Below are 27,661 nucleotides of genomic sequence, written 5' to 3'. Positions count from 1 at the left end.
AAATTAATAGATCGACACAACTTGCTTGATGAAAGTCAATATGGTTTTAGAGCGAAAAGGTCCACAACACTGGCATTGCTTGATTCCATAGAAGAGATCAATAAACACGTGGACCAAAGGGTAATAGTTGCAGGTTGAAGACACGGTGTTCACTAGATATGTTTATGATAATGGGATTTGAGTTTGTGTTGTTAAATGTGTTTGTAGCATGGCCCAAGCAGAGGGTCACCCCTGGCTTAGAGTCTGGTCTGCTTGAGGTTTCTTCCTCAATATATCAAAGGGAGTTTTTCCTTATCACTGTCGCCTGTGTGCTTGCTCTGGGGGTTGGTAATGAGTATGTATGGGGTGGGCGTTTATAAGCTTTGCTTCTGCTCACCCCCTTTTTGGTCACACGTCACTGGGAATTGTCTTGTGTATCACTTTTTTTTTATTGTTGAGTTTGTGTGCGAAAATAAATACATTCATTCATTCATTCATTCAAATTCATTCATTCATTCACATTGCAATGTAATTTGATTTTGGCCAAGTGTTGATGAAAAAAGGCATGAAATACGACATATGGAAAGTACGGTGGCTTGCAAATTCAATAAGTAGAACATTTATTTATTTATTTTAAGAAAAGTACGGCGGCTTGTAAATTCAATAGGAATAACATTTATTTATTTATTTTAAGAAAAGTACGGCGGCTTGTAAATTCAATAGGAATAACATTTATTTATTTATTTTAAGAAAATTTGGATTTGTGATAGTCGAACTTACTTGAAAATTAGATTAAATTTATGGTAAATAGAAATGTATCTTCATTTCCATAAATTGATCATTTCTAGATATATTTTTCTTGTGGAATTTGTTTGATTAGTCCAAATTATTTTACAAGTGGGACTTTTTGCATGGCGCTTCCTTAATGACGTCACAGTCTGCAAAACGATACAAGAGTCGATACAGTGGTTCAACAGCAACAATCACCCTTTATAATGTCTATGACCACTAGTTGACACATGTTTCGAAGGTTCAATTGCAGACGTTTCGTCACTAGTTTTGTGCCACTGTAGAGTTCAGTGTTTTGTGCACGTTGGTGTTTCATTGAGCATACGCGGTTCACTATTTTGCATAAGTGTGCTTCTCGTTTTCATTTTAATAGTTGAGCCGGACGCGTGGTGAAGCCATGGCTGAGCAGGTGGCTGCTTTGTGCGAGCAGCTTGTTAAAGCTGTAAATGTGATGATGGATGCAGAAACAAGCGAAATATATCGACTGGAGGCCCTTAAGGTAGCGCTGCTAGCTGCTAGCTAGCTAGTTGAGCACGTCATTTATTCGGAAAGTAAAATCATAGTTGAATAAAAGTGAGTCTTGTTTAAAGGGCTTATTAATAACGACGCTGCACATGAGTTCGTTGACGTTAGCCATGACATACTTTGTTTAAAAAAAGTTGGTTGCTTAGCGAGTTAGCTAGTGTGCTATGATGAGCCCCATGTCTTCACATCTGCTGTAGTTTATTAATTCATATGTTGTATGTTATTATGGTTGGTTGTGTCAGTAACCGAAACTTTGCTCCTATCTCTGCTAGTAATATGTTTATTAGTATGATAGCATAATGTTGACCTGCTTCTGAAGCACTGACACAATTGAACATCCAACTTGTGAGGCGAGTTCAGGTAATTGCTTATAACACTGTCGTTTAACTACAGTTTTTTGAGGAGTTTAAGGAGAGGAGCTCTCTGTGTGTCCCATGTGGGTTACGACTGGCAGAGAAATCCCATCCGGCTATAGTGAGACACTTTGGCTTGCAAATCCTCGAGCATGTCATCAAGTAAGTGGAACATAATCAACTTTTATGAAGCTATGATCTGTAGTCAGCAAGAGTAACGTTGCATTTCTGAAATGATGCTTGTTTTCCTGCAGATTCCGGTGGAACAATATGCAACAGCAAGAGAAAGTTCACTTGAAGGACTGTACCATGGATCTGCTGTCAACGGTAAGTGTGACACTTCTAACGCATTGTCGTGAGCCTGCCAAAATGCTAAAAAAAATGTTTACTTTTGTGCATTTTCACACCTTTTTATTTGAATTTTTTTTTGGGGGGGGGGGGGTGATACTTTGTTGTATTTTGGGTCATGTTCATGCAGACCTTTTTAGAGTCAAATGAGATGCAGGCATGAAATCACACAGTTTGTTAGATATTGAATTTACTGGACAATTGGGGAGATGCAGTCTGGTCACCAGAAAGTCAAACATGGCTAACCTGTTGCTGGTTCCAGCATTAGGAAGGGCACCTTGGTCCAGTACCAAGTTGGGCATGTATGACGTACTTTTTAAGACATGAAGAAAAGGGTCTACATAAGGAGGAGGTGCAGGGTTGGACTCCTGGTACAATGATGAAAGCTGTATAATCCCACACAGAAGTGAGGAAAAGATGAAGAGAAGGAAACAAAGCAGTACAGTTTCTGTCTATCACAATGCAGCTGCTATGGGTGACTTTTTTATTTATTTATTTATTTTTTAATGGAAGTACCAAAATACTGTGCATCATACGAGTCACAAACAAAGCACACCACTGTCTGAACTGGGTAAAATCTCAGCACTTTTGTGGTTACACAGTAGAAGAAGTAAATCCTATACAGACCCTGAGGCCTGTTGGACTGATGCTTATGCCTGAATAGCATAGAGTGAAATACATGAGAAAGTCTACAATCTCCCCCCCAATTGAATGCTAGTCCATTACAGGATACTTCCCCAGCCATAGGCTCATATACATTTTATATCTGGATGGAGTGAGACAGTGTCCAATACTATGACTTAATTCATTGTGCTTCTAGTTTATATTCCCTGCACTGTAAACAGTGTCAGGCTTGAACAGCAAGAATGCAGTGAGTGAGTGAGTGGGTTAATCCATCACAGCCATCCTGTGCACACAATAACTCAAAAACAATAAATACTACCATCCTTTAATTCAACAAATTTGGAGCCCATAATAAGATTTAAGTAAGTACTTGGTGGTTAACATTGATGCACCAGATTCATCAATACGGCATCTTTGTTTTGCCTTGGTAGTATCCCATTGACATGTCTGCTACCTGCTGTATAGTAACTGGATGCTGGAGGGGTTGTGGAAAATTACAAATACCTGTACTAATTACATGTAGTTTTTCTGTCTTTTTTGCCACCTGTTGAATACTGGGCATCTTGTGTGCCTTTTGGTACACTCTGCCCACTGTCGCCCATTTTTACATCAAGATCATTAAACAACTTAAGCTAGCGACCGCAGGGAGAAGGTTGCTGCTCACATGAACAATGGATGGAACTTGTGACTGGGAATGATTCCAGAATTTTTTATCGGCACTGCAAATTAGTAATGGCAAACTCAAAATTCTGGTAATAAATGTTTCTTAACCTGATTTAGAACATTGTTCTGGGGTTCTATAATCAAGGTGACACCTCAACACTGACACCTGCTGGACAGACCAAGAATGTGCATCAGTATCAAATGATGAATTTCATATTTAAAAAACTACTGTCAGCTCAAGGTCTGTGTTGTGTTGCTCATGAAGGGTGTCCATGAAATTATTAGCATTTTAGCTGAAGATTTTTATAAATTTGATTGTGCCATTACAGAATCGTCTGGTCTATCTGCTCAGTTTTTAATCTGCAAACAAGCTGCACTAGTTTTCTAGGAAATAGCTTCAGACCTCTCTTAGGTGGTCTTGGCGTTTTTCGTTTATGCTCATTGGATTTTGAATTAATTTTCTCACCAGATTAAAGAAATAAATCTAATGTGTAGTGTAAACCTTGTAATTGTTAGAATGGCCTAAGCAGTGGGTCACCCCTTTCAGTCTGGTCTGCTTGAGGTTTCTTCCTCAACATCATCAGATGGAGTTTTCCCTTACCACTGTCTCGTGTGTGCTTGCTCTAGGGTTTGGTAAGGTTAGACCTTTCTTGTGCTGAGTGCCTTGAGGCAGCTTTGTTGTGATTTGGTGCTATATAAATGAATTAAGTTGAATTTAACATGTGTAAAAATGTCTAAGTATCTCTAACAGTGATGGAAGTTTTCTGGAAATTCCCGGAAATCCGTGTTTATACTTCGTTGGGGAACATTTCTGGGTTATTTTTTATAGCATACATCAGAAACCATTAATGCTCTACACCCAAATAGTTGGTGGCAATAATAGAATAGAATCTTTATTGTCATTGTAACATGTACAACAAAATTAAAAATGCTAGACCAGTCAGTGCAACATGCAACAACATTCAGGCCATATAAAGCTACAAGACTCTAAAACTATAAAAACATAAAAATATACATACAGTGGTCCCTCGTTTATTGCGGGAGTTACGTTCTAAAAATAACCCGCAATAGGCAAAATCCGCAAAGTAGTCAGCGTTATTTTTTACAATTATTATAGATGTTTTAAGGCTGTAAAACCCCTCACTACACACTTTATACACTTTTCTCAAACAGGCAGTGAGAGCAATTGCGGTGATGCCGACCGGTGCCGCAACCAGCCTGCCTGATAAGGACGCAGAACACAATGCACTGTTAAACAAAAAAAAAGAAGCATGCAAAATTGCACAAAAAAATCTGCGAAACTGCGAGGCCGCGAAAGGTGAACCACGTTATAGCGAGGGACCATATATATATATATGTATGTATGTATATATATATGTGTGTGTATATGTATGTATGTATGTATATATATATGTGTGTGTATATGTATGTATGTATGTATATATATATATGTGTGTGTATATGTGTGTATGTATGTATGTATATATATATATGTGTGTGTATATGTATGTATGTATGTATGTATGTATATATATATATGTGTGTGTGTGTGTAATTATAATACAAGGTACCAAACACTCAACCAAACATTCAACATTAATTGCGCAATCCCTTTAGTTGTACGAGCAGCAGTATTACATTTTAGCTTTATTGAGTGGGGTAAAAGCTGTCTCTGAATCTACAACCCCTGGCAATAATTATGGAATCACTGGCCTCGGAGGATGTTCATTCAGTTGTTTAATTTTGTAGAGAAAAAGCAGATCACAGACATGACACAAAACTAAAGTCATTTCAAATGGCAACTTTCTGGCTTTAAGAAACACTATAAGAAATCAGGGAAAAAATTGTGGCCGTCACTAACGGTTACTTTTTTAGACCAAACAGAGGGAAAAAAATATGGACTCACTCAATTCTGAGGAATAAATTATGGAATCACCCTGTAAATTTTCATCCCCAAAACTAACACCTGCATCAAATCAGATCTGCTTGTTAGTCTGCATCTAAAAAGGAGTGATCACACCTTGGAGAGCTGTTGCACCAAGTGGACTGACATGAATCATGGCTCCAACACGAGAGATATCAGTTGAAACAAAGGAGAGGATTATCAAACTCTTAAAAGAGGGTAAATCATCACGCAATGTTGCAAAAGATGTTGGTTGTTCACAGCCAGCTGTGTCTAAACTCTGGACCAAATACAAACAACATGGGAAGGTTGTTAAAGGCAAACATACTGGTAGACCAAGGAAGACATCAAAGCGTCAAGACAGAAAACTTAAAGCAATATGTCTCAAAAATCGGAAATGCACAACAACACAAATGAGGAACGAATGAGAAGAAACTGGAGTCAACGTCTGTGACCGAACTGTAAGAAACCGCCTAAAGGAAATGGGATTTACATACAGAAAAGCTAAACGGAAGCCATCATTAACACCTAAACAGAAAAAACAAGGTTACAATGGGCTAAGGAAAAGCAATCGTGGACTGTGGATGACTGGATGAAAGTCATATTCAGTGATTAATCTCGAATCTGCATTGGGCAAGGTGATGATGCTGGAACTTTTGTTTGGTGCCGTTCCAATGAGATTTATAAAGATGACTGCCTGAAGAGAACATGTAAATTTCCAGTCATTGATGATATGGGGCTGCATGTCAGGTAAAGGCACTGGGGAGATGGCTGTCATTACATCATCAATAAATGCACAAGTTTACGTTGATATTTTGGACACTTTTCTTATCCCATCAATTGAAAGGATGTTTGGGGATGATATCATTTTTCAAGATGATAATGCATCTTGCCATAGAGCAAAAACTGTGAAAACATTCCTTGCAAAAAGACACATAGGGTCAATGTCATGGCCTGCAAATAGTCCGGATCTTAATCCAATTGAAAATCTTTGGAAGTTGAAGAAAATGGTCCATGACAAGGCTCCAACCTGCAAAGCTGATCTGGCAACAGCAATCAGAGAAAGTTGGAGCCAGATTGATGAAGAGTACTGTTTGTCACTCATGAAGTCCATGCCTCAGAGACTGCAAGCTGTTATAAAAGCCAGAGGTGGTGCAACAAAATACTAGTGATGTGTTGGAGCGTTCTTTTGTTTTTCATGATTCCATAATTTTTTCCTCAGAATTGAGTGATTCCATATTTTTTTCCCTCTGCTTGGTCTAAAAAAGTAACCGTTACTGACTGCCACAATTTTTTTTTTCCTGATTTCTTATAGTGTTTCTTAAAGCCAGAAAGTTGCCATTTGAAATGACTTTAGTTTTGTGTCATGTCTGTGATCTGCTTTTTTTCTACAAAATTAAACAACTGAATGAACATCCTCCGAGGCCGGTGATTCCATAATTTTTGCCAGGGGTTGTATTTGTCCTTGTTTTGATTGATCTGTACCGTCTGCCTGATGGTAACAGTTCAAACAGGGAGTGACCAGGGTGTGAGGTGTCCTTTGTAATGTTATTGGCTTTTTTGAGACAGTGGGAACGGTGCAGTTCTTCCAGAATGAGGAGAGGGCAGCCGATGATCTTCTGGGCCGTGTTGATGACCCTTTGGAGCGCTTTTCTCTGAGGCACTGTGCAGCTGGGCCTTGTTGATGACCCTCTGGAGCGCTTTTCTCTGAGCCACTGTGCAGCTGGTGTACCACACACATATACAATATGTCACTATGCTCTCTATGGAGCACTGATAAAAGGACACCAGCAGTCTCTGTGTGATGATGTTCTTCCTGAGCACCCTCAGGAATTGTAGTCTCTGCTGGGCCTTTTTCAGCAGCTCAGAGGTGTTCACGCTCCAGGACACATTCTCCTCAATGTGGACTCCCAGGAAGCAGAAGTTTGCCACCCTCTCCACATAGTCCCTGCTGATAATCGATGGTGTAATGTCCGTTTTTTTTCTTCCTGAAGTCTGTTATCAGCTCCTTGGTTTTTGAGATGTTGAGGAGCAGGTTATTCTCCCTGCACCACCCTATTAGGTGCTGCACCTCGTTCCTGTAGGCAAACTCATCCCCTCCTGAGATGAGGCCCACCACTGTGGTGTCGTCCGCAAACTTGATGGTGCTACTGATGTTACTGTGGTGGGTGGGGGGTGCAGTCATAGATGCAGGGGGCTCAGCACACAGCCCTGTGGGGAGTCAGTGCTCAGGCTGAGGGACGTAGATGTGTGGTGGCCTACTCTGACTCTCTGGCTGCATCCAGACAGGAAGCTGTTGATCCATATGCAGGTGGAGTGTGGGAGACCCAGGACCCCCAGTTTGTCCAACAGTTTGTGAGGGAGTATGGTGTTGAATACAGAGCTGTAGTCGACAAAGAGCAGCCACATATAGCTTCCCTGTTCCTCCAGGTGGGACAGTGCAGCATGGAGGGCTGTGGCTACAGCGTCCTCTGTTGATCTGTTTGCTCTGTATGCAAACTGGTGGCGGTCAAAACTGAGGGGCAGGAGTGATGTGATGTGTCCCCTGACCAGTTTCTCAAAGCATTTCATCACCACTGGGGTGAGTGCAACTGGCCGGTAGTCATTAAGGCTGGAGATGTGAGGTTTCTTGGGCAGGGGGATTATGGTGGAGGACTTCAGACAGAACGGGACAATGGACTGGGACAGGGACTGGTTACAAATCCTGGTTAAGACTCTAGCCAGCTGGTCTGCACAGTCCTTTATCACCCGTTCTGAGACGCCATCAGGTCCAGCAGCCTTTCTCGGGTTGATGGCCTGCAGCATGCACCTGACCTCATGCTCCTCCACTATGAGGGTAGGGCTGCTGTGGACTGTGGGGTGTAGTGTAGCTGTTTCCGGTGGCTCCACCTCAAAGTGATGAGCTATGTTGGTTTGCAAACCACCAATAAACTTGAAAGAAGAAGAGTTATTTTTGTTTTCCTGGCCCGCATCGGATTTAGGCTCTGGTCTCTTTCATGTTGATTGTATTTGTAAAATTGTTCCATGACGTCTCAGCGAATGAAAGATGTAGGTACAGATTTTAGAATGAGCTCCATGTCATGTTAAAACTACAAAGGAAAGGATGAAATGTTGTTCTGCTGCAGGGGCTGGTTTGACCAAAAGGACCAAAACGCTGACCCAACTTTTTTTTTAATCATCATTTATATGGAAAAAATAACACCCCTGGTAAGTCTTTGATCTTATTATATCATGTTTTTGATGGAATTCGTTGTCAGGTGATGTTGTTCAAGTTATTTTACATGAATCAAACTGTCTTTGGGATGAATTTACTTCAGACTGTCTCCATGCAACTGTGATATGTTAGTCTGCTAAATCTGCATGAAAATTCAGTAAGGTATATCTTCTATTATACATTCAAAATCTAAGGTAGAACTCTACTAGTATATACCAAAGTACAGTGGCTTGCAAAAGTATTCAGCCCCTTGGTATTTCATGCATTTTAATTTGTTTATGGCATTTCAAATGCAAAATATAGATCAGGCTTCTCAATATAAGTTTCTAAAATTATCTTCCTTAGACTCAAACTGAAAGTAAATCTGTACAACTTGATATAAATTCATTAAAAATCTAAAAGTCAAGATGATGGGTTGCATAAGTAGTCAGCCCCTTTGGTATAATACCTGTAAATAATCAGTTTAATTGCCAGTTTTCTTCAGACAAGTCAGGGGATGGATACATGAGCATTTCCAAGTCACTGAATATGTCTTGAACTTTATTGACATCAGTTTTGAAGAAATACAAACAGTATGGCACTCTATGGTAAATTTGTGTGGATTAGACAGTTCTCAAAAACTGAGTGACTGTGCAAGAAGGAGAAGAGTGAGGAAAGCCACCAAGACACCCAGACAACCCAGAAGAAGTTACAGGCTTCTGTGGCTGTGATTGTAGAAACTGTGCATAGTGCATGTTTTGCATTTTGTATCCCCAGTTATACAGCTTCATGATGAAGTGGCACAGAGGAGCGTTTTATTAAAAAGAAGACCTGAAAGTTCAGCTCAGCTACAATCTGCCAGAAGGTACATCTGAGATGCAAGCCTAGATTTAATGTTTTGGTGAAAGAAAACCCTCCTCTGTACCACTTCATCATGAAGCTGTAAAACTAAGGACATAAAATGCATAACACGCACCATGCACAATATCTACAATCACAGCCACAGAAGCCTGTAACTTCTTCTGGGTTGTCTGGGTGTCTTGGTGGCTTTCCTCACTCTTCAGCCACTTAGGTGCCTGGTCTTGAGAACCAGGGATGGTGTGGCATGTTATGGTTTCTTCTGTTACATGGGTGTGGAATATTCATGTGGAGGAATATATGATGAATATTTAGCATGCTCCTAGAAGTCAGATATTGATGTGAAAAATGTTTGCATCATTTTGCACAGCACTTAACTTGAGTATCCCAGAAATGCTGATGTCAGCACTGGATGGAAAAACTCCATGTTATTGTGCATCCTTTTTATAGAAAACTGCATTTACACATAGGCAGGACGCATTATGAATGTCATTTTTCTGTCATTCGTGGTATATTCCTGACATTCTTAATGCGTCTGAATACTGTTCTTAATAGTGCGTGCAGGTGCATGATATTCGTGGGGCATGTTTTTGGCTGTCAAAAAACCTCCCACTCATGTCACACACCTCACTCATGTCGTGGAGGTCGCAACTGAGCGTGTTGATACGTCTTGAGTAGTAGTGATCCTTAATAGAGTGTGACAGCGTTCGTCGTGGTTCCTGTGATGGTTCTTGGAGCCCATACTGTCACTCATAGTTATGAATTGACATGGGAACTGTCAAGTTTTGAGACGAATTGAAATGTGTCACATTTCAGTGCGTGCCACTACGAATCACTTCTCTCACATGGACACAATTAAACCCTGCTGCACTGCAAGATGGACATTGACGCCAAAAATCTCATATCGTGACAGTACAAGTTGCATTGACAACCCCCCCCCCAAAAAAAAATTTTTACCTCTGCCAACGAAGTTGGAGGAAGTTCTGTTTTCACCCCTGTTTGTCTGTGAAGAGCCTGCAGCCCACAATTTTTCGTATGTCGTTATGAAATTTTTACTGAAGATTCGTATCCTGATAGGCAAGAAATGATTCAGATTTCAAGGTCATAGGTCAAAGTCAGGAAAAATCTTGGAATATTGGTAAAATCCCTATCTTTAAAATTGAGCAACTATTCAAAAAATCTTAACTGTCAAAAAAGATCACATTTCTTTCGTGTATAAGAGCATTATGTAGGATGGTATCCTTTTTTGACTGACAAAGTTTAATCCGAATCTTATCCAGATTACAGATTTTGTTGCCATTTAAATTTAACATTGAAAACCCCATTTAATAAATGTTTTACATTATATCTTAATCAAATGTGCCACAATCACTCTCATATTTGAAAGTGAGGTGTAGACTGGTACTCACTATCGCCTGACAAAGTTTGATCTGGATCTCTTTTGGATTATGGATTTTGTGGACATTTGAATTTAATATTCAAAAGCCCATTTGGTGTACATTTTGCATTATATCTCAATCAGAAGTGCCTCAGTCACTCTCATTTTGCTGTTATGGATTTACCTACACCACCAAAATTGGATGGAGGTTCCAATTTTATGCTTGTCTTCCAGTTATCAGTCAGAAACCAAGTGCCAAAAAGCAATGACAAGTTGTGCATAGCAGAAATATCCTATGTTCTGTGAAAATGATCTGAAAAAGAATTCAGAAAACGGAAAAGTTGAAGGAAGGAAAAAAAAAAAAAAGCTCCCAGAGTCCCCACCAGGGTCTTCAGGTCTTCGGCCCTTGCCAAAAAATGTCAAGGTTTTTGTTTTTTTTCCCATGGCCCACTTTCATCACTGCTCTAATAACCTGTTTTGTTGTTGTTATTTCAATTAGGGAACCTATTCCATTGTGGAGGAGGAGAACCACATTAAGGATGCCCTTTCACGAATTGTAGTGGAAATGATAAAGAGAGAATGGCCTCAAAATTGGCCGGATATGCTGAAAGAGATGGAGGCTCTCACCACCCAAGGAGTGAGTGGTTCAATCCTCAATTTTGACTGCATGTCAGCAATTTTTTTTTTTTTTTCTTTTGTGTTGTGTGAAATATGATTACAGTTGGCATATAATGATCTAATAGCTTGCAAGTTAATAAGGCCCATTTGTGAATTAGTGCTATTCATTTATCCAGTGTGGCTTTTTCCACTTAACTTTATTTTGCAAACTAGTATTTCAGTCAGTAACTTGAAAAATAAAAATGCACCCTTTGATACTCGTACCTAAAGTAAACTTCATTTTGTTCTGTGTTTTGTAGGAGATACAGATGGAGTTGGTGATGTTGATTCTGTTACGGCTAGCAGAGGATGTGATCACCTTCCAGACGCTGCCAATGCAGCGGCGCAGAGACATCCAGCAGACACTCACCAAAAACATGGACAGCATGTTTTCTTTCGTCTTGGCCATTCTGCAGTGCAACGTGGAGGGCTACCGTAAACTGGTCAGTACTAAAATTCGACCTACACCAATTATTTGTTTTTAATTTGCTTTCACAGCACTGACTAGGTTACATATTTGTTTTTTAATTATAGCTGTCATTTACTAATGTACAGGTAATTCACTATTGATGTATCTGTTTGAAAGGTAATCGTGATGGACACAGGTTTGCATTCACCTTGGCTAATAAAACTTCAAAATCAATTTTCCCTTCATGCATATAATTCCATTATATATATAAAAAAATATGTATGTTGTTAGTTAGAATGCCTACTTTTTTCTTTGTAAAATTATTTTAAAGTAAGTTTGAAACTGTGCTCATATGTTGGTATATGGAGCACATACCTTCAGCAAGGCCCAATAATCCTTTGTTAATCTGTCAATTACTGCTGGGGGGCGACTGTTCGCCAGCACACATAAAATGGTATTATACATAGAAATCCTAATTTTAAAAGAAACACTTGCACTTACGTGACTCCTAGATAATAGTCTTGTAAGTGCAACACCTCATAAACTGTTTGGTGGAAGTCAATGAAAGTTCACACAATGTACAATGATATAGATATAGTTCCCAAACTTTTTCTGCAGGCCCATTTTTGCAGATAATTTTATTTATTTATTTATTTATTTATTTTTGTTGTTGGGTTTTTTGTGCATCATATGAAACTGAAATAATAAGTATAACTTCTCTGAACCTTCATATAATACGTAGAACACCATGTGAAGTTGTGCGTGGAGGAACAATTTTGGTCTGATGGCTTCAAGAGGAGATAATTGAACTTTTTACACATTGCAGTCTACAATTGTCAGTTGCATTTGCAGAGGTTGATCAGTTTTTTTGATTTTTATTTTGACGTTTCTTCACTGAAGATGTACCACTATCAACATATACATGCAGCCCAGGGGGCGAGGTTATCACAGATTTTTAATTGAGTTTGGTTGGACATACTGAAACAAAAACACAAGTCTTGTTCCCCTGATGTGCTATTTATTTATTTACTTTTTTCTTCTTATCCAGAAAGGATTACCTGAACAGGAAGTGAAGGTGAGGCAACGTCATTGGATCACTGCTCTGATGAACTTATGAACTTGTTTTGTTCACTTTGACTTCCTAAACTTTGATGTTGTGTACCCCTGCCCTGCACGTCTTCTGTTTCTTTGTGCTCACATCTGTTTGCCAAACATACCTGATCTCTCCTCTTGCTTTCCCATATCCTTTCTCATCTGGTCCGTCTTTCCATGTACAGGCCAGAGCTCATTGTCGAGTCGCTGTGGTAACCCTCAACACACTTGCAGGCTACATAGACTGGGTCTCTCTGGTGTACATTACCAATGGCAACTGTCAGTTATTGGAGACATTGTGTCTGCTGCTGAGTGAGCCTGAGCTGCGGCTGGAAGCAGCGGAGTGTCTCCTCATTGCACTGAGTCGGAAAGTGAGTTGCAGTATTTTCATTTTTGCCTAAGCTTTGAACTCTGCCTTCTATCATGCGTGTTTTCATTCTGCGTGAGCTGCCCACATACAGCACATATGGAAACGCATCAGCAACATTGTTAATATTTTAGGATGACAAAATCTTCTCATGGGGAGAATTTCTACCGGTGTATCTGTACTGGTACGATATGGCTTTTCCTAGTCTGCACCCATGTGAGAGAAGCTCCTCACAGGTAGTGCCTCACTAGACTGTCCAGTCACAAAGCTGTTTCTGTGGTGTGTTACTGCATTTTAGATGGATGCTCCCTTTGCTCTGAGAGTAAACACTCGGCTACACTCTTGGGCAAACCCTGCACGATTCATTTAATTTGCCTAATTTTGTGTTGCCATAGCCTTCATTTTGAATTTTGTGGTATTAAATACCATAGAGATCATTAAACCCTGGAGAAACATCAAACTTCTTTCTGTCATATTCTTATCCACCATTTTGGGAGAGGGATTGTCAGAGCTTGTGACTCATCTGTAACACCATGGTCCACAACTGAAGCCAATAACAGATAAATTTATTTCATAAAACACACCATTTGGTGGCTGTGGCAAATACTACAAAAATTAAAAGCACGTGTTCCATCGAGATGTTACATTAAATTCACCGAGCTGACATTTTTATCCAAAGTGATTTACAAATAGGGAATTACAGGCAAGTTACAATTTGAAGGAGGCACTTTGTATACATGGTTGGTAAGTATCACAGATGTGGTGTTATTATTATTATTATTATTATTATTGTTGGTTCTAATTTTATTAGTTCTATTTTTAGCCACACAATTATCAATTTTTAATACATTGCAAGATTTAATTATCTTTTAACAGACTCTCTCCTGTTATATCAGCATTCACCTCCATTTATTAAAATATAATTCTCTCCTGTCAGACAAACTGTGACTGACTGATGCCTGATTAACTTTGTGCCAACTGCTGCTAATCAATTAATTTATTTATTTATAAAAAATTTTTTTTTACCTAAAATTATGTTCTATTAACACATAAAAAAGATCCCCATAAGGAATAGCAATTAGAGCACTGCACCCGTAGAGTGCAAACCTCTTTCAACACTAGTTTCCAATTCCACAAAATTTTACCTTGGAAAAAATTTTATTTCAAGGTAAAAGTCCTGTTAGAAGTGGCTTTCCATAAGCTAAATTACATGTGATGCATGTATTTATACGGAACAAAAATATAAAGGCAGCCATTTTTTCATGAGCTGAACTCAAAGATCTAAAACATTTTCTATGTACACAAGACCTGTTTCTCTCAAATATTGTTGACAAATCTGTCTAAATCTGTTAGTGAGCACTTCTCCTCTGCTGAGATAATCCATCCCACCTCACGGGTGTGGTATATCAAGATGCTGATTAGACAGCATGATTATTGCACAAATTTGCCTTATGTTGGCCCCAATAAAAGGTCACTCTTCAGGCGCATAAATGACATTTTTGAGATAAACTATTAATCTGAGTAAACAGAAATAAGTCCTGTGCACTCTGAATTTTGCCTGCACACTCACAAAGGTGATACATATATCATCTCATAAACTTGCACCTTTTCACTCTGGTCATAACAAAATCACTGATTTCACTGATAAAATGAGTCAACATGATGATACAGCTGTACTTCACACTGTTATGAAAACTTTGCAATTAATTCTTGGATCATATGCATGCTGAACATTGAGGGGCGGCCCTTAAGGGTCAGCTATGATCTGATTCACCACTACCAGCTACATATGTTTACATTATCTGGAGGTCTGTCATTTCTTTAGTAATTAATAACCTCTGTGTAGTCAGTGATTGTGTTGTATTTGCAGGGAAAGCTGGATGATAGGAAGCCTTTCATGCTGCTCTTTAATGATGTGGCTATCCAACACATTCTTTCTGCAGCGACGTGAGTACAGTTTATTCTTTACACATCAACCATTTTTAAAAGCTGCAACATACTGTTTAGTGTTGCTTAAGGGTGTCTTTCTGGTTACAGGGCAGCAGATGGAGAGGGAATATGTAAGAAGTCCTCTGAAACACAGTAAGTAATATAACACACCAATAGCAGCTGCTGTACTTCAGTTACCGGTGATGGGAAGTCATAAAAGTATGCCAAGTTTTCATTATGTATAATTGTTTGCTTTTTAGAATGGTGGAGGTGGAAGAGCGGCATTATATTTTCCTGAAGAGACTTTGTCAGGTTCTACGTGCCCTGGGAAGCCAGCTCTTCTCATTAGTGGTATGTCCTCTTTACAAAATGTGCAAAAAGTGAAGTGATGTGAAACCATCCGGATGCATTATATGTCTGGTTCATAGACAAGTGCTTACACATACATATCATGGAAGGATGTAATGGAAATACTTTTTGCTTTCCTAACTGGTCCCTGCACCATGGTTCCCCCACAGGGTTCAGATGCCAAGGTTGATGTACCTGCAAATCTTGGCAAATACTTAGAAGCCTTCTTATCTTTCACAACACATCCCAGTCAGGTGAGATGAACAAATTTTTCATTTTACCTCAGGTAGGTTTCGACTTTGATCTACTTATTTGATGTTGTTTATAATTTTAATAATTTGTTAATCTCCAAAATCAAAACCATCTTTGCAGTTTTTAAAGTCCACTACTCTGTCGACTTGGATAGCTTTGTTCAGACATGAAAGTCTGTCAAAGGAGGCTGTTGTTGTTGAAATGGCTATCAAGTACCTCAGAACAAGTATGGTCAACCTAGTCAAGGTGAGAATGTGATTGTGGTGTTGACAAATGCTGTTGATTAAAGTCAAAGAGAGCATTACTAATACTTGTTTTTTTTTTCTTTCTTTTTCTTTTCTTCCTCCAGATTGGGTTTCCATCAAAAAATGATCATCCAAGCTGTGAATATTCCCGTTTGGACTTTGACAGTGATCTAGATTTCAACTCATTCTTTAACGGTAACTAATATACATGCAGTTTCATTTTGTCTTTGGTCTGTGCTGTTTATCTTTTAACATTTCTTACGATGTGATTTCATACTTTCCAGCTTTTCGAGCACAGCAGGGTGAGGTGGTGAAGAACGCATGCCGTGTTGTTCCCTTGGAGGCATTTCAGATAGCAGCAGAATGGTTACAGTTTCAGATCAACAGCCCCATTGACACCGGGGATGCCACATGTATGTGCTTCTGTCACTCATTACCAATTAAAAGTCAAAATTGGTCACACTGTATCTGTTGGAACTCACTTACCTGGATTGGGTTAGTTTAACTTGTTCATTGATGATGCGCCTCAGTCGTCAGTCTAACACCCTAATCCATATAGTACTGTTATTCATCAAGAAACTATATGGGATAAAGTAGCTTGATTTATAACTTTAAGAATCCAGTTTCAGTATCTTTACAGGAATGTAACTGGTTTCTCTCCTTAGGACCATCTGTAGAGAATTTGAAAATCTGTGCATCTTGACATGAATTTTCATGCCTTGTGAATGTTCTTCTTGACTGGCCTTCATTTGTTTCTCTCCACGGCTTTGCTAGGTACGAATGCACAGGGACTCTGCTCTATCATGTCTCCATCACTGGTCCAGTGGGATGCGGTGACTGTCTTCATAGAATGTGTAGTGGGACAGATCATCAAAAGTCTAGACGAGGAGGTAACAGAAGCTCTTCAAAAAAAAAAAAAAAATCACACAACAAAACTGCTGAAGTAACTCATTTTGATGGTAATGATTTAAGACTTTGCCCACTCCTGTCTCTTGCAGAAGGTGCCCATAGATCAGGGTGCAGAACTCCTCCAAGCTGTCATCAACTATGGCACCAAAGATCCGCTCATCCTGTCATGTGTCCTCACTGACATCTCTGCCCTCTTCCCGTTTGCCGTACGAAGAACACATTTGTTGCCCCAGGTTCTCCACAAGGTTTGTGAAATCACTTCTTTTTTTTTTTCTTTTTTTTTTTTTTTTACATATCTTTATATACAGGACTGATCCTGGTCACATTTGGGTCCCATGCAAAATTTTGTAATCCCATATATACACATAAACAGCACTAACGTTTAAAAATGTCAGTGTCTGACAGTGTAATTTAATTAGTAATAATAATTTTATTATTATTAGATCAAACAACAACAAAAGCAATTTATCAAAAAAATGCATCTAAAATAAATGAGCCACAGAACAGTTTGTCAATTAAAAATTGTTTTCCTTTAAAAAGTAACTTCAACCTGAAATGAAAACATGAATCTAAAATAATTAGATATGTGTTACATAATATGTTATAAATTTACAAACTATTTTGATAGGACAGTCCTTACAGAGCCTGGGGCCCATCAGGCTGGTGTTTATCTTCAGTTTCCATGGCGTGAAGCAGACAAGAGTCCATGACTCCCTAATGGACAGGACACCGGGTCCATCACAGTTTACCTCTACTGCAGAGTATTTTCAGAGGTTTTCCAAAGAAGTAACTTTAAAAAAAAAAAAAGTACCAGCCAGACCCGTGTATCTTTCAACAATAGTCAGTTCAGGACATCCACTCCCTTTTAGAAATGCACAAGTCTGCATTTTCATGCAAAGTCATCAATGAGGTCGCCATATGACAGCTGCTGAGCCAGTTCTGAATTGATGTTTATATCTGGATTCTAAAAATAATTTTTAAGTTGATATGTCATGAAATGTTCTACAGGGAGGTGCTGTTGGGTGAATGACTATTTGCTAAGGCAGGACATGTCGCACTGAAATCATAACAATTTAGATTTAGGCTGTTCGTGACCATCAAATTATACACCGGGATTACTTTGTGGACTTCCGCGACCGGTTTCAAAGTATACGGCATTCGTAGTAAACGGCTACGGAGACTGCCGAAAACAAACTACTCATGAGTATTTGTGTGTTTCCGACAGTGGTGACATAGCTTTTAGAGACGCCCCAGCACTTGAATGGTATACCATTCATGAAAAACATTGTGTAGACATTCCGTGTATACAGTAACAATAAACAGCTGAGAGGTGCTCTTAAAACAGTGTGCTGCGCACACATCAAGATCCAAATTCCCACAGACTCTCTCAAAGTAAAATAAATATAAACCCTAGCAGCTCCACTGAAGAGAACACAAAGCAAAAGAGGAAAAAACTGAACATACCGCTCACCCAGTTGTAAAGATTTCCAAATGTAAAGTCCACACCATCAAAGAAGCCCCATGCACACATCATGCGTGTGATCGCCAATCAGAGAACATGTACAAGTCCACTGTAAGTCCTCACATGGATCGCCAGCCAGAGAATAAAGTCTAACAGCAGCGCTTCCTGCAGCTCAAGTTCTGTCATGATTGTGGCACATTATAGGGCAATATCTCCTGAAAATAATGTATTGTGACTTTTTCCAATGTGAGAAATGCATCCACGTGTCCAGGTAGTCTGTTAAAACAGCATGGTGGAGATAGTCCACGTCCATCGTGTTCACAGCATTCTGTGGCACAAACAGCAGAGTCACCACACTTTAGGTTCTAAAAGCCGACAGACTGAAAAAGTTAAGAGTTTCAAGGTAGCGTGTGTTGTCTCCTCTGTAAATCCGAGCCATCAGTTTCAAAGGAAAGCTCAGAAGCTTCGTTATCGGACATAATTGCATTTGTCTCACTCTGTCAGCCATTGGGATGTTTCTGCTCATTCTAAAATGTACATCACTCCTGATAAATGCTGAAAATTGCAGAGTAACACGTTTTTCGGAAATGCATCTGTTAACTTGCTCAGGGAGAGGGATAATTAGCAATAAAATACATCAGAGACCACTAATTATTAGCGCATGGGTGCACTCATGAATACTTTGATGTCGTGTTGCTAACTGGGATGTTAAAAAACGTGTGACATGTCCTTTTAAAGAAAAAAAAAAAAAGAAAACGTGCGCACAAATGGAGGAACAACCCAAATTAAATATGCACTGCAAAACTGTACAGAACACACAAGAGTGTGGAATTATTAAAAAAAAAAAAAAAAAAGATTTTTGAGCAGTGATGCACCAAAAATGCAATTGAAACTCCACTCAGTATAAATGCACACTCGTCCAATTGTTGTGTGTGACACATGCTTCTGACGCGGCCGTGCTGTTTGCAGTGAGGTGCAGGTATTGCTGCTGACAATGTGGAGCATAACTTTGCTGCGTACACCCCTATCACATTGTGAGTATGCAGAGCGACTGATCTACATTTATATTTTTGTGGTCCTGTTTATAGCTCATATAGAGCCTGTGCAGTCATGTGACCTTCAATGCCATCATTGCCATTTTGAAGGGTAAAAGACTGGATTAGCTAGCTTACTGCACAGCTGAGCCTGTCCTTATTAGAATGCAAAGCACAAACACAGATCTGCTGCTCTCTAAATATGCTTAACACTTCAATGGTGAGTCTAAAGAACAATATCTGGGGAAATGTTCATTAGTTGGATTGCAGGATCTAAATCTTCCTTAATAGCTTAACTCTGTCTTCTACAAATTATATAATGAAATAAAAGTGGTTCGACCTGTCACCATGAGTCAAGACAAATGACCAGGTAACGCTAATCAAAGTTTTGAACAGAGACAAATGTAACCCATAGTGCTCCTGTCCAAACTACGAAGTGCATATAGTAATTTCTAAAAATAGAAAGACAATTTGAAAGTAATCCAAGGTTAAGGAGATCTCTTTTTGAAATGGGCGTAGGCTAAATGCACCACGTTTAAAATACAGGGCAATACATGTAACCAACTACATGATGTAGAGATCTTTTAACGAGCAGCAGAATAGAACCTTAACAAACTGCTTGTTGGCAAGCAGTGGTCTGATATATTGATGGAAGTTCTTAATCAACCTTAGCAAATATTGTAAAGAAAGAACAAATCATCACATATGAAGATGATGTGAATGTGTGTAAGGACCTGTGATGTGAAAAGCACAATTTTCCTTTTGAGAGCACACACAAACAGAGGACTCCTGCATTCTCGCCTGAGGAAATATGCCCCATTGCCATGTTTATCTAAGTTATTGCATGATTGTCAACCAAATATAAGACAAGATTTTATCATAATTGAAATATTCAATGAATATCGTAAACAAAACTTTAATGTTGCTTCATATTGGCTGTGTTGCTGCTAATTAGTTGGTCTTTCTTGGTCTGATGGAAATTGATAGAATAGTCTTTTAATTTATTATTTGCTATGTCAGTTGGTGAAATCATATGCTGAGCATAAAGCCACCATGTGTCCTCAGAGCATGAATGTTGAAAATGACAAAGGGATGAATGATTTGCTTGTTGCAGCAGCCAGTTGAGTCTTTTCCTTCCCTCTAAGATGGTGATCACGTGTCTTATCAGCTGCACAGGGTCTATAGAAATTTAGAGGCCATTTTTGAACAGTGTCAGTGTCACTGAAATGATCTGATAGAATGACTCCTCTTTTTCCAAAGATTTTTTTTTTCCAGAAAATTTTTGTTTACATTGTTGCGGACATGTTAAAATAAAATGTTTAGAATGTGGAAATGTTTTGTGTGTAAATGTCTATATTTATGTACAATAACATTCATGTATCTTTTGGCCCTGCAGGTCTTTAGTACTGTCACATTTGAGATTGGCCAAGAAATTAAGGTGAGTTGCCTCACAGAGGCATGTCTCAAAATGTTTTAACAGCTTCATATGAAAGACAGACATATTTTTACCAATTGAAATCTACAGATGCCTCGGACCCGAGCTGTAAAGAATGTGAGGAGACATGCTTGTTCTTCTATTATCAAGATATGTCGGGATTACCCACAGGTGGTTCTGGTAAGTGTTCTTGATCATAATTGAATAAAATAGGATGTTTAAGCACTTGTTTTTTGCCTTTTTAAAAATATTATTATTATTATTATCTGCACCGATGAAGGCAGCACAGCTCTAGGAACTGCTCGTGTGTGTGTGTGTGTGTGTGTGTGTACGTCAAGGTGAATTTTGGTACACCTCACTAATACCTTGGACAAGTTCCACATTGGCTGTCTTTCAGTTATAATTTTGTCCACAAGAGGCCCGAGTCTAAAACCTAGTATACAGTATACGAGGTCTGTTAGAAAAGTATCCGACCTTTTTATTTTTTTCAAAAACCTGATGGATTTGAATCACGTGTGCTTGCATGAGCCAACCTTGAACCTTCGTGCGCATGCGTGAATTTTTTCACGCCTGTCGATTGTGTCATTTGCTTGTAAGCAGCCTTTGTGTGAGGATGGGTGTAGTCTCTGGAAACCATTCGGATTATTCAGACGGCTTTCGGTGACGATCCTATGGGCATCACACAGATTAAGGAGTGGTACAACTGGTTTAAAGATGGCCGCATAACGGTGGAGAGCGAGCCGCGCTCCGGTCAGCCTTCAACATGCTGAAATGACCAGAATAATCCGAATGGTTTCCACCTGGCTGTAGCCCAGTTTCTGGCAAAATTTGATGCGGCGCTGCTCCTGTCGTTCCGCCATTTCATTGCAAAGAAAAAACGACGAGAGACTACACCCATCCTCACACAAAGGCTGCTTACCAGCAAATGACGCAATCGACAGGCGTGGAAAAAATTCTCGCATGCGCACAAAGGTTCAAGGTTGGCTCATGCAAGCACACGTGATTCAAATCCATAAATAAAAAGGTTGGATACTTTTCTAACAGACCTCGTACACTATATTCCCACAATGACTTTATACATCTTTATCAAACTTGCTACTGAAGATTATATTTGACAGTGGTGGGCACAGTTCCGCTAACCACTAATTAGTGAAGCTAACTTTTTAGCTTTTCAGCTAACTTCAAAAACCTTCAGCGGACCAACTAGCTTCTGCTAAATTTTGTTCCGCTAATTTAGTCCGCTAACGTTTTTTTGCATAGTTGGTAACGGTGAAACACATTTGTAAACCCTAAAATCATATGTGTTGGTTCCTGTCTGCTACATATTTTGCAGCAGTCAGGCAGCTCAGAAGAGCTGAGCTTAACTCTACCCCAGCAGAAGGGGCCTGGCTGCCAGGCTGCTACAAAAAACCCCCCAAAAAACCAAAAGTCATTTACATTTACATTCACAGCATACAGCAGTCCAGGTATGAGGCAGAAGTCCTCAAAATGAAAGGCTTAACTTATGGTTTTGATTTATAAACCAAATTAATCTGGATAGTTTAACTACGTTAATGTCAACTCCGTCATTTGTACAAAGTGAAAATATAACACATATCTTTTAATTGTAAAATAATGCACTAATTCTGAAGTTTTGAACATTAACACACACAGATGCCAAAACGCATTATGGGTAAACTGAGCCTCCGCTCGTCAGTGATTGGTTGATTCATTATATGTAAAAACCAGCACACAAGTTACTGTAATGTGTGTGTGTTGGTTTTTACAAATAAATGTGTTTTTGTAAAATATGTAATTTTTTTATTCGTAAAAAACAAAAGGCATTTGCAAAACTGAAAATTCTGTTTAAGTTGTGATTAAGCAACAACCATGTGACATATCCGGGCGCCATTCACACTGCCATCCAGTAGATGGGTCAAAATGTATAGAACACTGTCATCTAGTTAAATTTTTTTTTTTAGTGGTTTAGCGTTATAAAAGTTAACTTTTAGCTAACATTTTGGTTAGCTGTGCCCACCACTGATAATTGAAGACCTTGCACAGGTTCATGGTTTGGCTCTTCAGCAAAGCAGGTTATGGTCAGTATGGCCCTAGCTTTACTCATTTTCAATTGATTAAAAAATAAAAATGCATTACTAAAATGCAGTGTGTAAACATTTGTAATAATATTGTGTTTTTTTTTGTTTGTTTTTTTTTTGTTTGTTTAAGATTTATCTGCCTGTGTCATCCACTTTTCTCTTTCCAGCCTTGCTTTGACTTGCTTTACAATAATGTGAAGAAGCTGTTCTTGAGTGAGGCTTCGTTGACACCCATGGAGAAATGTTCACTGATGGAAGCTCTGGTGCTCATCAGTAATCAATTCAAAGACTTTGCAAAGCAGCAAGCTTTCCTTGAGGAGCTAATGGCCCCTGTGATTGCAGAATGGACTTCAGAGGAGATAAGGAAGTAGGTTTTTTTTTTTTCCCTTCGAACTCCTTCTCTGATACCATTCATCTTGTCTTATTTTCATTAGCTAACTGATGTGCTGTCTCTTTCTCCGTGTGTCCAGTGTGTTGTGGGATCCTGCTTTGTTCCTGACATTTGTTGGAGCTGATCAGGTGGCCACTGAGCAAATTAAAGACACTGACATGGTCAGCGTTAATAGGGCACGGGTAAGTGAGCTCTAAGGACTGCGGGCCTTTTTCCCTTACTGTTGCTTCCTGTCATTTAGTTTTAATGTAGATGATCGATTATTTCAGACAAGTCTGCTTTTGGCAAGCAAGGACCCCATTGTCTCCTAGATAATGACGTTATTTACTGAATAACATTCGAGCATTGATATTCATAAAGTGGGGAAAAAATTAGACCGTTTTAAAATGTGCTCTGTGTTATTTGCAAAGTAATGTGTAGGTATTCCCGTTAGAGTCCACAGCTGATGTCGACTGATGTCAATTATCGCTGGATTCAGAGCTTGGTGGCTAGGTCAAAGGTGACTATTTCCTGTTATACATCCAGACCCTTCATTCCTATTTTCCATTTGTATAAATTTAGTGATCCAGCTAGAGAACAGTAAGATGAAATCTGTCTAAATGGGTGCTAATAGAATGTATGATAATTCAGTTGAATGTAAAGTAACCCACGGCAGCCTTCATCATTTAGACTCTTCTGTTGTAAGATAAGCCTGTGAGATTGTGCATCTCACAGGCTATGAGTTTATTGCTGTACCCCTCACAAACAAGTTTTAGGGGATGGATATTAGAATGACTCTTTGTTCATGGGCATAGAAGCACAGGTCCTAAACCAGTTGGTGGTTTTCAGGGAAACTATGCAATATGAAGATGTGCATCAAAATAATTCTGGTGGTGGTGTTTTTGTGTTTTGTTTTTTTTAATGCACCTTAATGATCATATTTGTCAGTTGCATGTTTAAACAAACCCGTTCAACTACAGAGTTTGACCGGTTTGTTAAATCAGGTGTTTAATCACAAACGATTTACTGCCAATGTAGTGATTATACAGCATCTATGAGTAAAGACTGTGGTTGCTGTAGTCAGGATGAGTTGCAGCCTTTTTATGTCATTACTGTGTGATTGTTGTGGTGTGCAGAGGACGGCTGATGCTTAGCAAATGGGTTATGGTTTTAAACAAATTATTATATGACCAGCTAATGTGCTGCTTACGTCACCAACTGCAACTGCAATCTGCTCGACCGCCTTGGGGTTTAACTGCACTGAAAGGTATGAGTGATAATGATGGAAGATCACAGTCCAGTCCATCTTTATAATCCACCATAGTGGAATTTATCCATTTTATCGTAACGTGGCTTAGCACTCCTTATCCTGTTGTCCCATCGTGCAGTGTATCGCTGATTTAAGACAGTTTAGACAGCGTACAGTTCAAAGCTCTATCACACCAGGATACAGTACAAAAACAACAGTCATATGAATCGCCTGTTCTTCAAATTGAGAGAATACTCTAGAGTAGATGCAGCTTCAACTTTTAGTAAGGATTGCAGTTGTAGAGTCGGGGTTAAAGATGTTGGTTATCACTCTTTTCACTCTCACTCCAGTTGAGCTTCTGCTCGAATGCCATGTTGGGGCTGGTGAAGCGCACTCGTTGGCCTGCGGATCCAGAGGAAGCCAAAGCTGGAGGCTTTGTAATGAGCACTACTCCCACAGGCACACCCATCTACAGAAACCCGTGCACGTCCCAGTTTCTCGCCTTCCTGCCCAACCTCCTGGCTCTCATCAGGTAATGTCTCGTGCGTTCTCCTTTAACTCTCTTACCCTTTTTTTTTATTTTTTTTTATTAAGAATTTTTTCTGTCAGTTTATGTTGTCCTACATCAGTGGTGTGCAAACTATTCCAGAAAGGGCCAAGAGGGTGCAGGTTTTCTTTGCAGCCACTGACTCCAGCAGGTGATTTCACTGATTAACATTCCTTTGAGCAGGTTGGATGAGTTCATCAGTGAAATCACCTGCTAGTCATTGGCTGCAAAGAAAACCTGCATCCTCTTGGCCCTTTCTGGAATAGTTTGGACACCACAGTCCTACATGATGTGGTCACATGATGAACAAAAATGATCTTTTATTGCATATCCATTTGCAAACTGGAATAGCACTCATTGAAGTGCATACCTCTGTCAGGTAAAATGACTGGTTTTGGTATTCGCATGAAATCAACTCATAATAGCTCGTATTTACTCGTATTTACCTGTCTTCAAGTGCAAAGCTGCAGGTAATCATGTAATTTTTCAGTAATTTTAAAGAGTGAGTTATTAATGGGGCACTTCTCAACTTTGAGGGTGATGGAGTTGGATTTCAAGTTATAAATACTTTGCTTGTTTTCCACAAATGTACAGCATATGACTATGAAGATGGCACCATAACTGGTTATAGGGATTGGGGTAACTGGGTTTCTGAACCCTGAATGAACCTGTTACACTCATGCGCTTCTGATGGAGGAGTTAGTGTTGCTTAATCTTGTCTATGATTACTGATATGCTAATAATTGGCAACACTTGCATTCATGTTTCTTCATTGTCACTGTAGGAATCTTAACAGTCTATTCCTGCCAGAGAACAGGGCTCGTCTGAGTGATACGTTCTCCAAAGCCTATGAGCTAATGGATGTGGACAAAAACTCAATTCTTGGTAAGAGTTGTATTCCATGCCAACTTATGCCAGTATGAGTGATTAACCTTTTTTCACATCAGACAGTTTTGCAAGTTTTAACAGCACAATTTGGGTAAGTAATATTGCAGGGTTGTACATTTTCTGAAGGGTCAGTAGCTGCACGATGAAGCCAAATACAGTTCTAGGCATTTGTGGGGTTTCTTTGGGTTTTCTAGCTGTTTTACACAGTTTGCTAATAAATATTAAAATGTTGCACTAACATTGCTGAGAACAGTTCACCAGTAAATCACAACTGCTGATTAAGTATCAAGGCATGCAACACAATACTTCAAGCAGAGCTGATTTTAGTGTCTGTTTCAGCTTCATTTCTCATCTGTGCATGCTGATTCACAAATGCAATGGTTGCCCTTAATACTTGATGATTCTCCCACTGTTTAGTTCAAATGTCTGCTCTCAAAAGCGTTTAGTGTTAACCATTCTTCCATTTATAAAGTGTCTGAAATGTTTGTATTGAAACCTGCTGCCTGCTCTGCCTTTTGTAGGTATTTCTCAGCAGCTTATGGATAATTACGATGCTCCTGTCTATAGAACCAACCTGGAGCGCATGCAGGGATTTTTCAACTCATTGTATAGCAACTGGTGAGATTATCCTTCACATGGTTTTCATTTATTATTCCCTCAAACAGAATGGAAAAAGGGGATTTTTAGAATAGCTTCAATTCTTATGTCACTCCATAGGCCACTCCAACCCAAACGTACATGGGTATAGACTGTATTGATGATGATTTACAGAATACTTGGATTAAAATTAAATTTTTTCTTTCATATTTTAAAGATGTTAAGTGATCATGTATATGCCCCATTTAGGTCATGCTTCTCTTTTATTTTAATGACTTCTTATGAGTCGATTTTTTTTTTTTTTTTTTTTTTTTTTTTTTTTGAGGTAAAAATGCACCAGAATGCATCTGTGGGGCTTTGACCCTTGCCAAAAACTTTCAGCCACCTGTTTTAATAAATTTGCAAAAATCTTAAAAAAAAAAAAAAAAAAAAAAAAAAAAAAAAGTTTAACATTGTCATTATAAAGTGTTGTGTGTAGAAGTTAAAGTAAAATAAAAAGAATTTCATCTATTTTGGAATAAGGCTGTAACATAAAATGTGGAAAAGTATAGCGCTGTGAATACTTGTGGATGCATCGTATACCTTTTTTTGTTTGTTTGTTTTTTATCTTAAAGAGGCATTTTTGGCAGGTTGACATATACTTGGGAAAATCAGGTAAAAAACAATGCTGCTGGATAACAAATACAAAAAAAAATGAGTACCTTTTTATGGCCTTTGTCTTGGGTTCCAAACTTAAGTGGTAATAGGAATATTTATGCATTTATTCCATATGTTGTATATTGTGATGCGTGATGAAATATATCTCTTCTCTGCTTTGCTTCTCTAGCTTCCATATTTTGGGAAATGCAGGCGTGTCCCTGCAACAGGAATTCTACAACATCGACAGACTGGCTGAAGAAATAGCTGGCTCTGCGTTTGTGTCTCTCGACCACGTGCCTGATTACAGACTTCGCCCAATAATCCATATCCTTGTTTTCTTTGCTTATTGATGCAACCATTGTGACTTTTGCTGTGCCATTATCAATTTATTGGTATGTACTGTACATTTAGACTGAATTGATTATAATGTATGCTTTTTTAAAGCTGGTTGTAGTTTTGAGCATGATGTGAAATTATTTCTAACATTTAAAAACAAAAATCTTCCAAATTGGTCAAAACAGGTATTCTGTTGTCATCTTGG

At 39.0% G+C, this 27,661-nt stretch overlaps 1 protein-coding gene across 2 annotated transcripts in view; it reads left to right on the top strand.

Annotated features, from left to right (window-relative positions):
- Window positions 1–1,067: 1,067 nt before the first annotated feature.
- The window catches only part of LOC117523340 (exportin-5), a 43,967-nt gene continuing 17,373 nt past the window's right edge, over window positions 1,068–27,661 (top strand). The window contains exons 1-25 of one of the 2 annotated variants that reach the window (XM_034184824.1): window positions 1,068–1,267; window positions 1,687–1,808; window positions 1,901–1,973; window positions 11,113–11,250; window positions 11,531–11,713; window positions 12,728–12,754; window positions 12,957–13,142; window positions 15,009–15,085; window positions 15,176–15,220; window positions 15,328–15,418; window positions 15,586–15,669; window positions 15,788–15,913; window positions 16,017–16,107; window positions 16,197–16,325; window positions 16,687–16,802; window positions 16,911–17,066; window positions 20,714–20,755; window positions 20,843–20,932; window positions 22,998–23,197; window positions 23,301–23,403; window positions 23,655–23,720; window positions 24,800–24,981; window positions 25,781–25,881; window positions 26,406–26,502; window positions 27,308–27,444. In XM_034184824.1, the coding sequence (XP_034040715.1) occupies window positions 1,166–1,267; window positions 1,687–1,808; window positions 1,901–1,973; window positions 11,113–11,250; window positions 11,531–11,713; window positions 12,728–12,754; window positions 12,957–13,142; window positions 15,009–15,085; window positions 15,176–15,220; window positions 15,328–15,418; window positions 15,586–15,669; window positions 15,788–15,913; window positions 16,017–16,107; window positions 16,197–16,325; window positions 16,687–16,802; window positions 16,911–17,066; window positions 20,714–20,755; window positions 20,843–20,932; window positions 22,998–23,197; window positions 23,301–23,403; window positions 23,655–23,720; window positions 24,800–24,981; window positions 25,781–25,881; window positions 26,406–26,502; window positions 27,308–27,444 (2,764 nt within the window). In that variant the 5' untranslated portion in view covers window positions 1,068–1,165. The remainder of the gene's footprint in view (window positions 1,268–1,686; window positions 1,809–1,900; window positions 1,974–11,112; window positions 11,251–11,530; window positions 11,714–12,727; window positions 12,755–12,956; window positions 13,143–15,008; window positions 15,086–15,175; window positions 15,221–15,327; window positions 15,419–15,585; window positions 15,670–15,787; window positions 15,914–16,016; window positions 16,108–16,196; window positions 16,326–16,686; window positions 16,803–16,910; window positions 17,067–20,713; window positions 20,756–20,842; window positions 20,933–22,997; window positions 23,198–23,300; window positions 23,404–23,654; window positions 23,721–24,799; window positions 24,982–25,780; window positions 25,882–26,405; window positions 26,503–27,307; window positions 27,445–27,661) is intronic. The other variant, XM_034184826.1, reaches the window with a different exon arrangement.

The sequence above is a fragment of the Thalassophryne amazonica genome, chromosome 13 (assembly GCF_902500255.1).
Source record: "Thalassophryne amazonica chromosome 13, fThaAma1.1, whole genome shotgun sequence".
NCBI classification, from domain to species: Eukaryota; Metazoa; Chordata; class Actinopteri; order Batrachoidiformes; family Batrachoididae; genus Thalassophryne; species Thalassophryne amazonica.
Note: the sequence above shows the minus strand (reverse complement) of the source record. Positions and strands in the feature narration are given on the sequence as shown.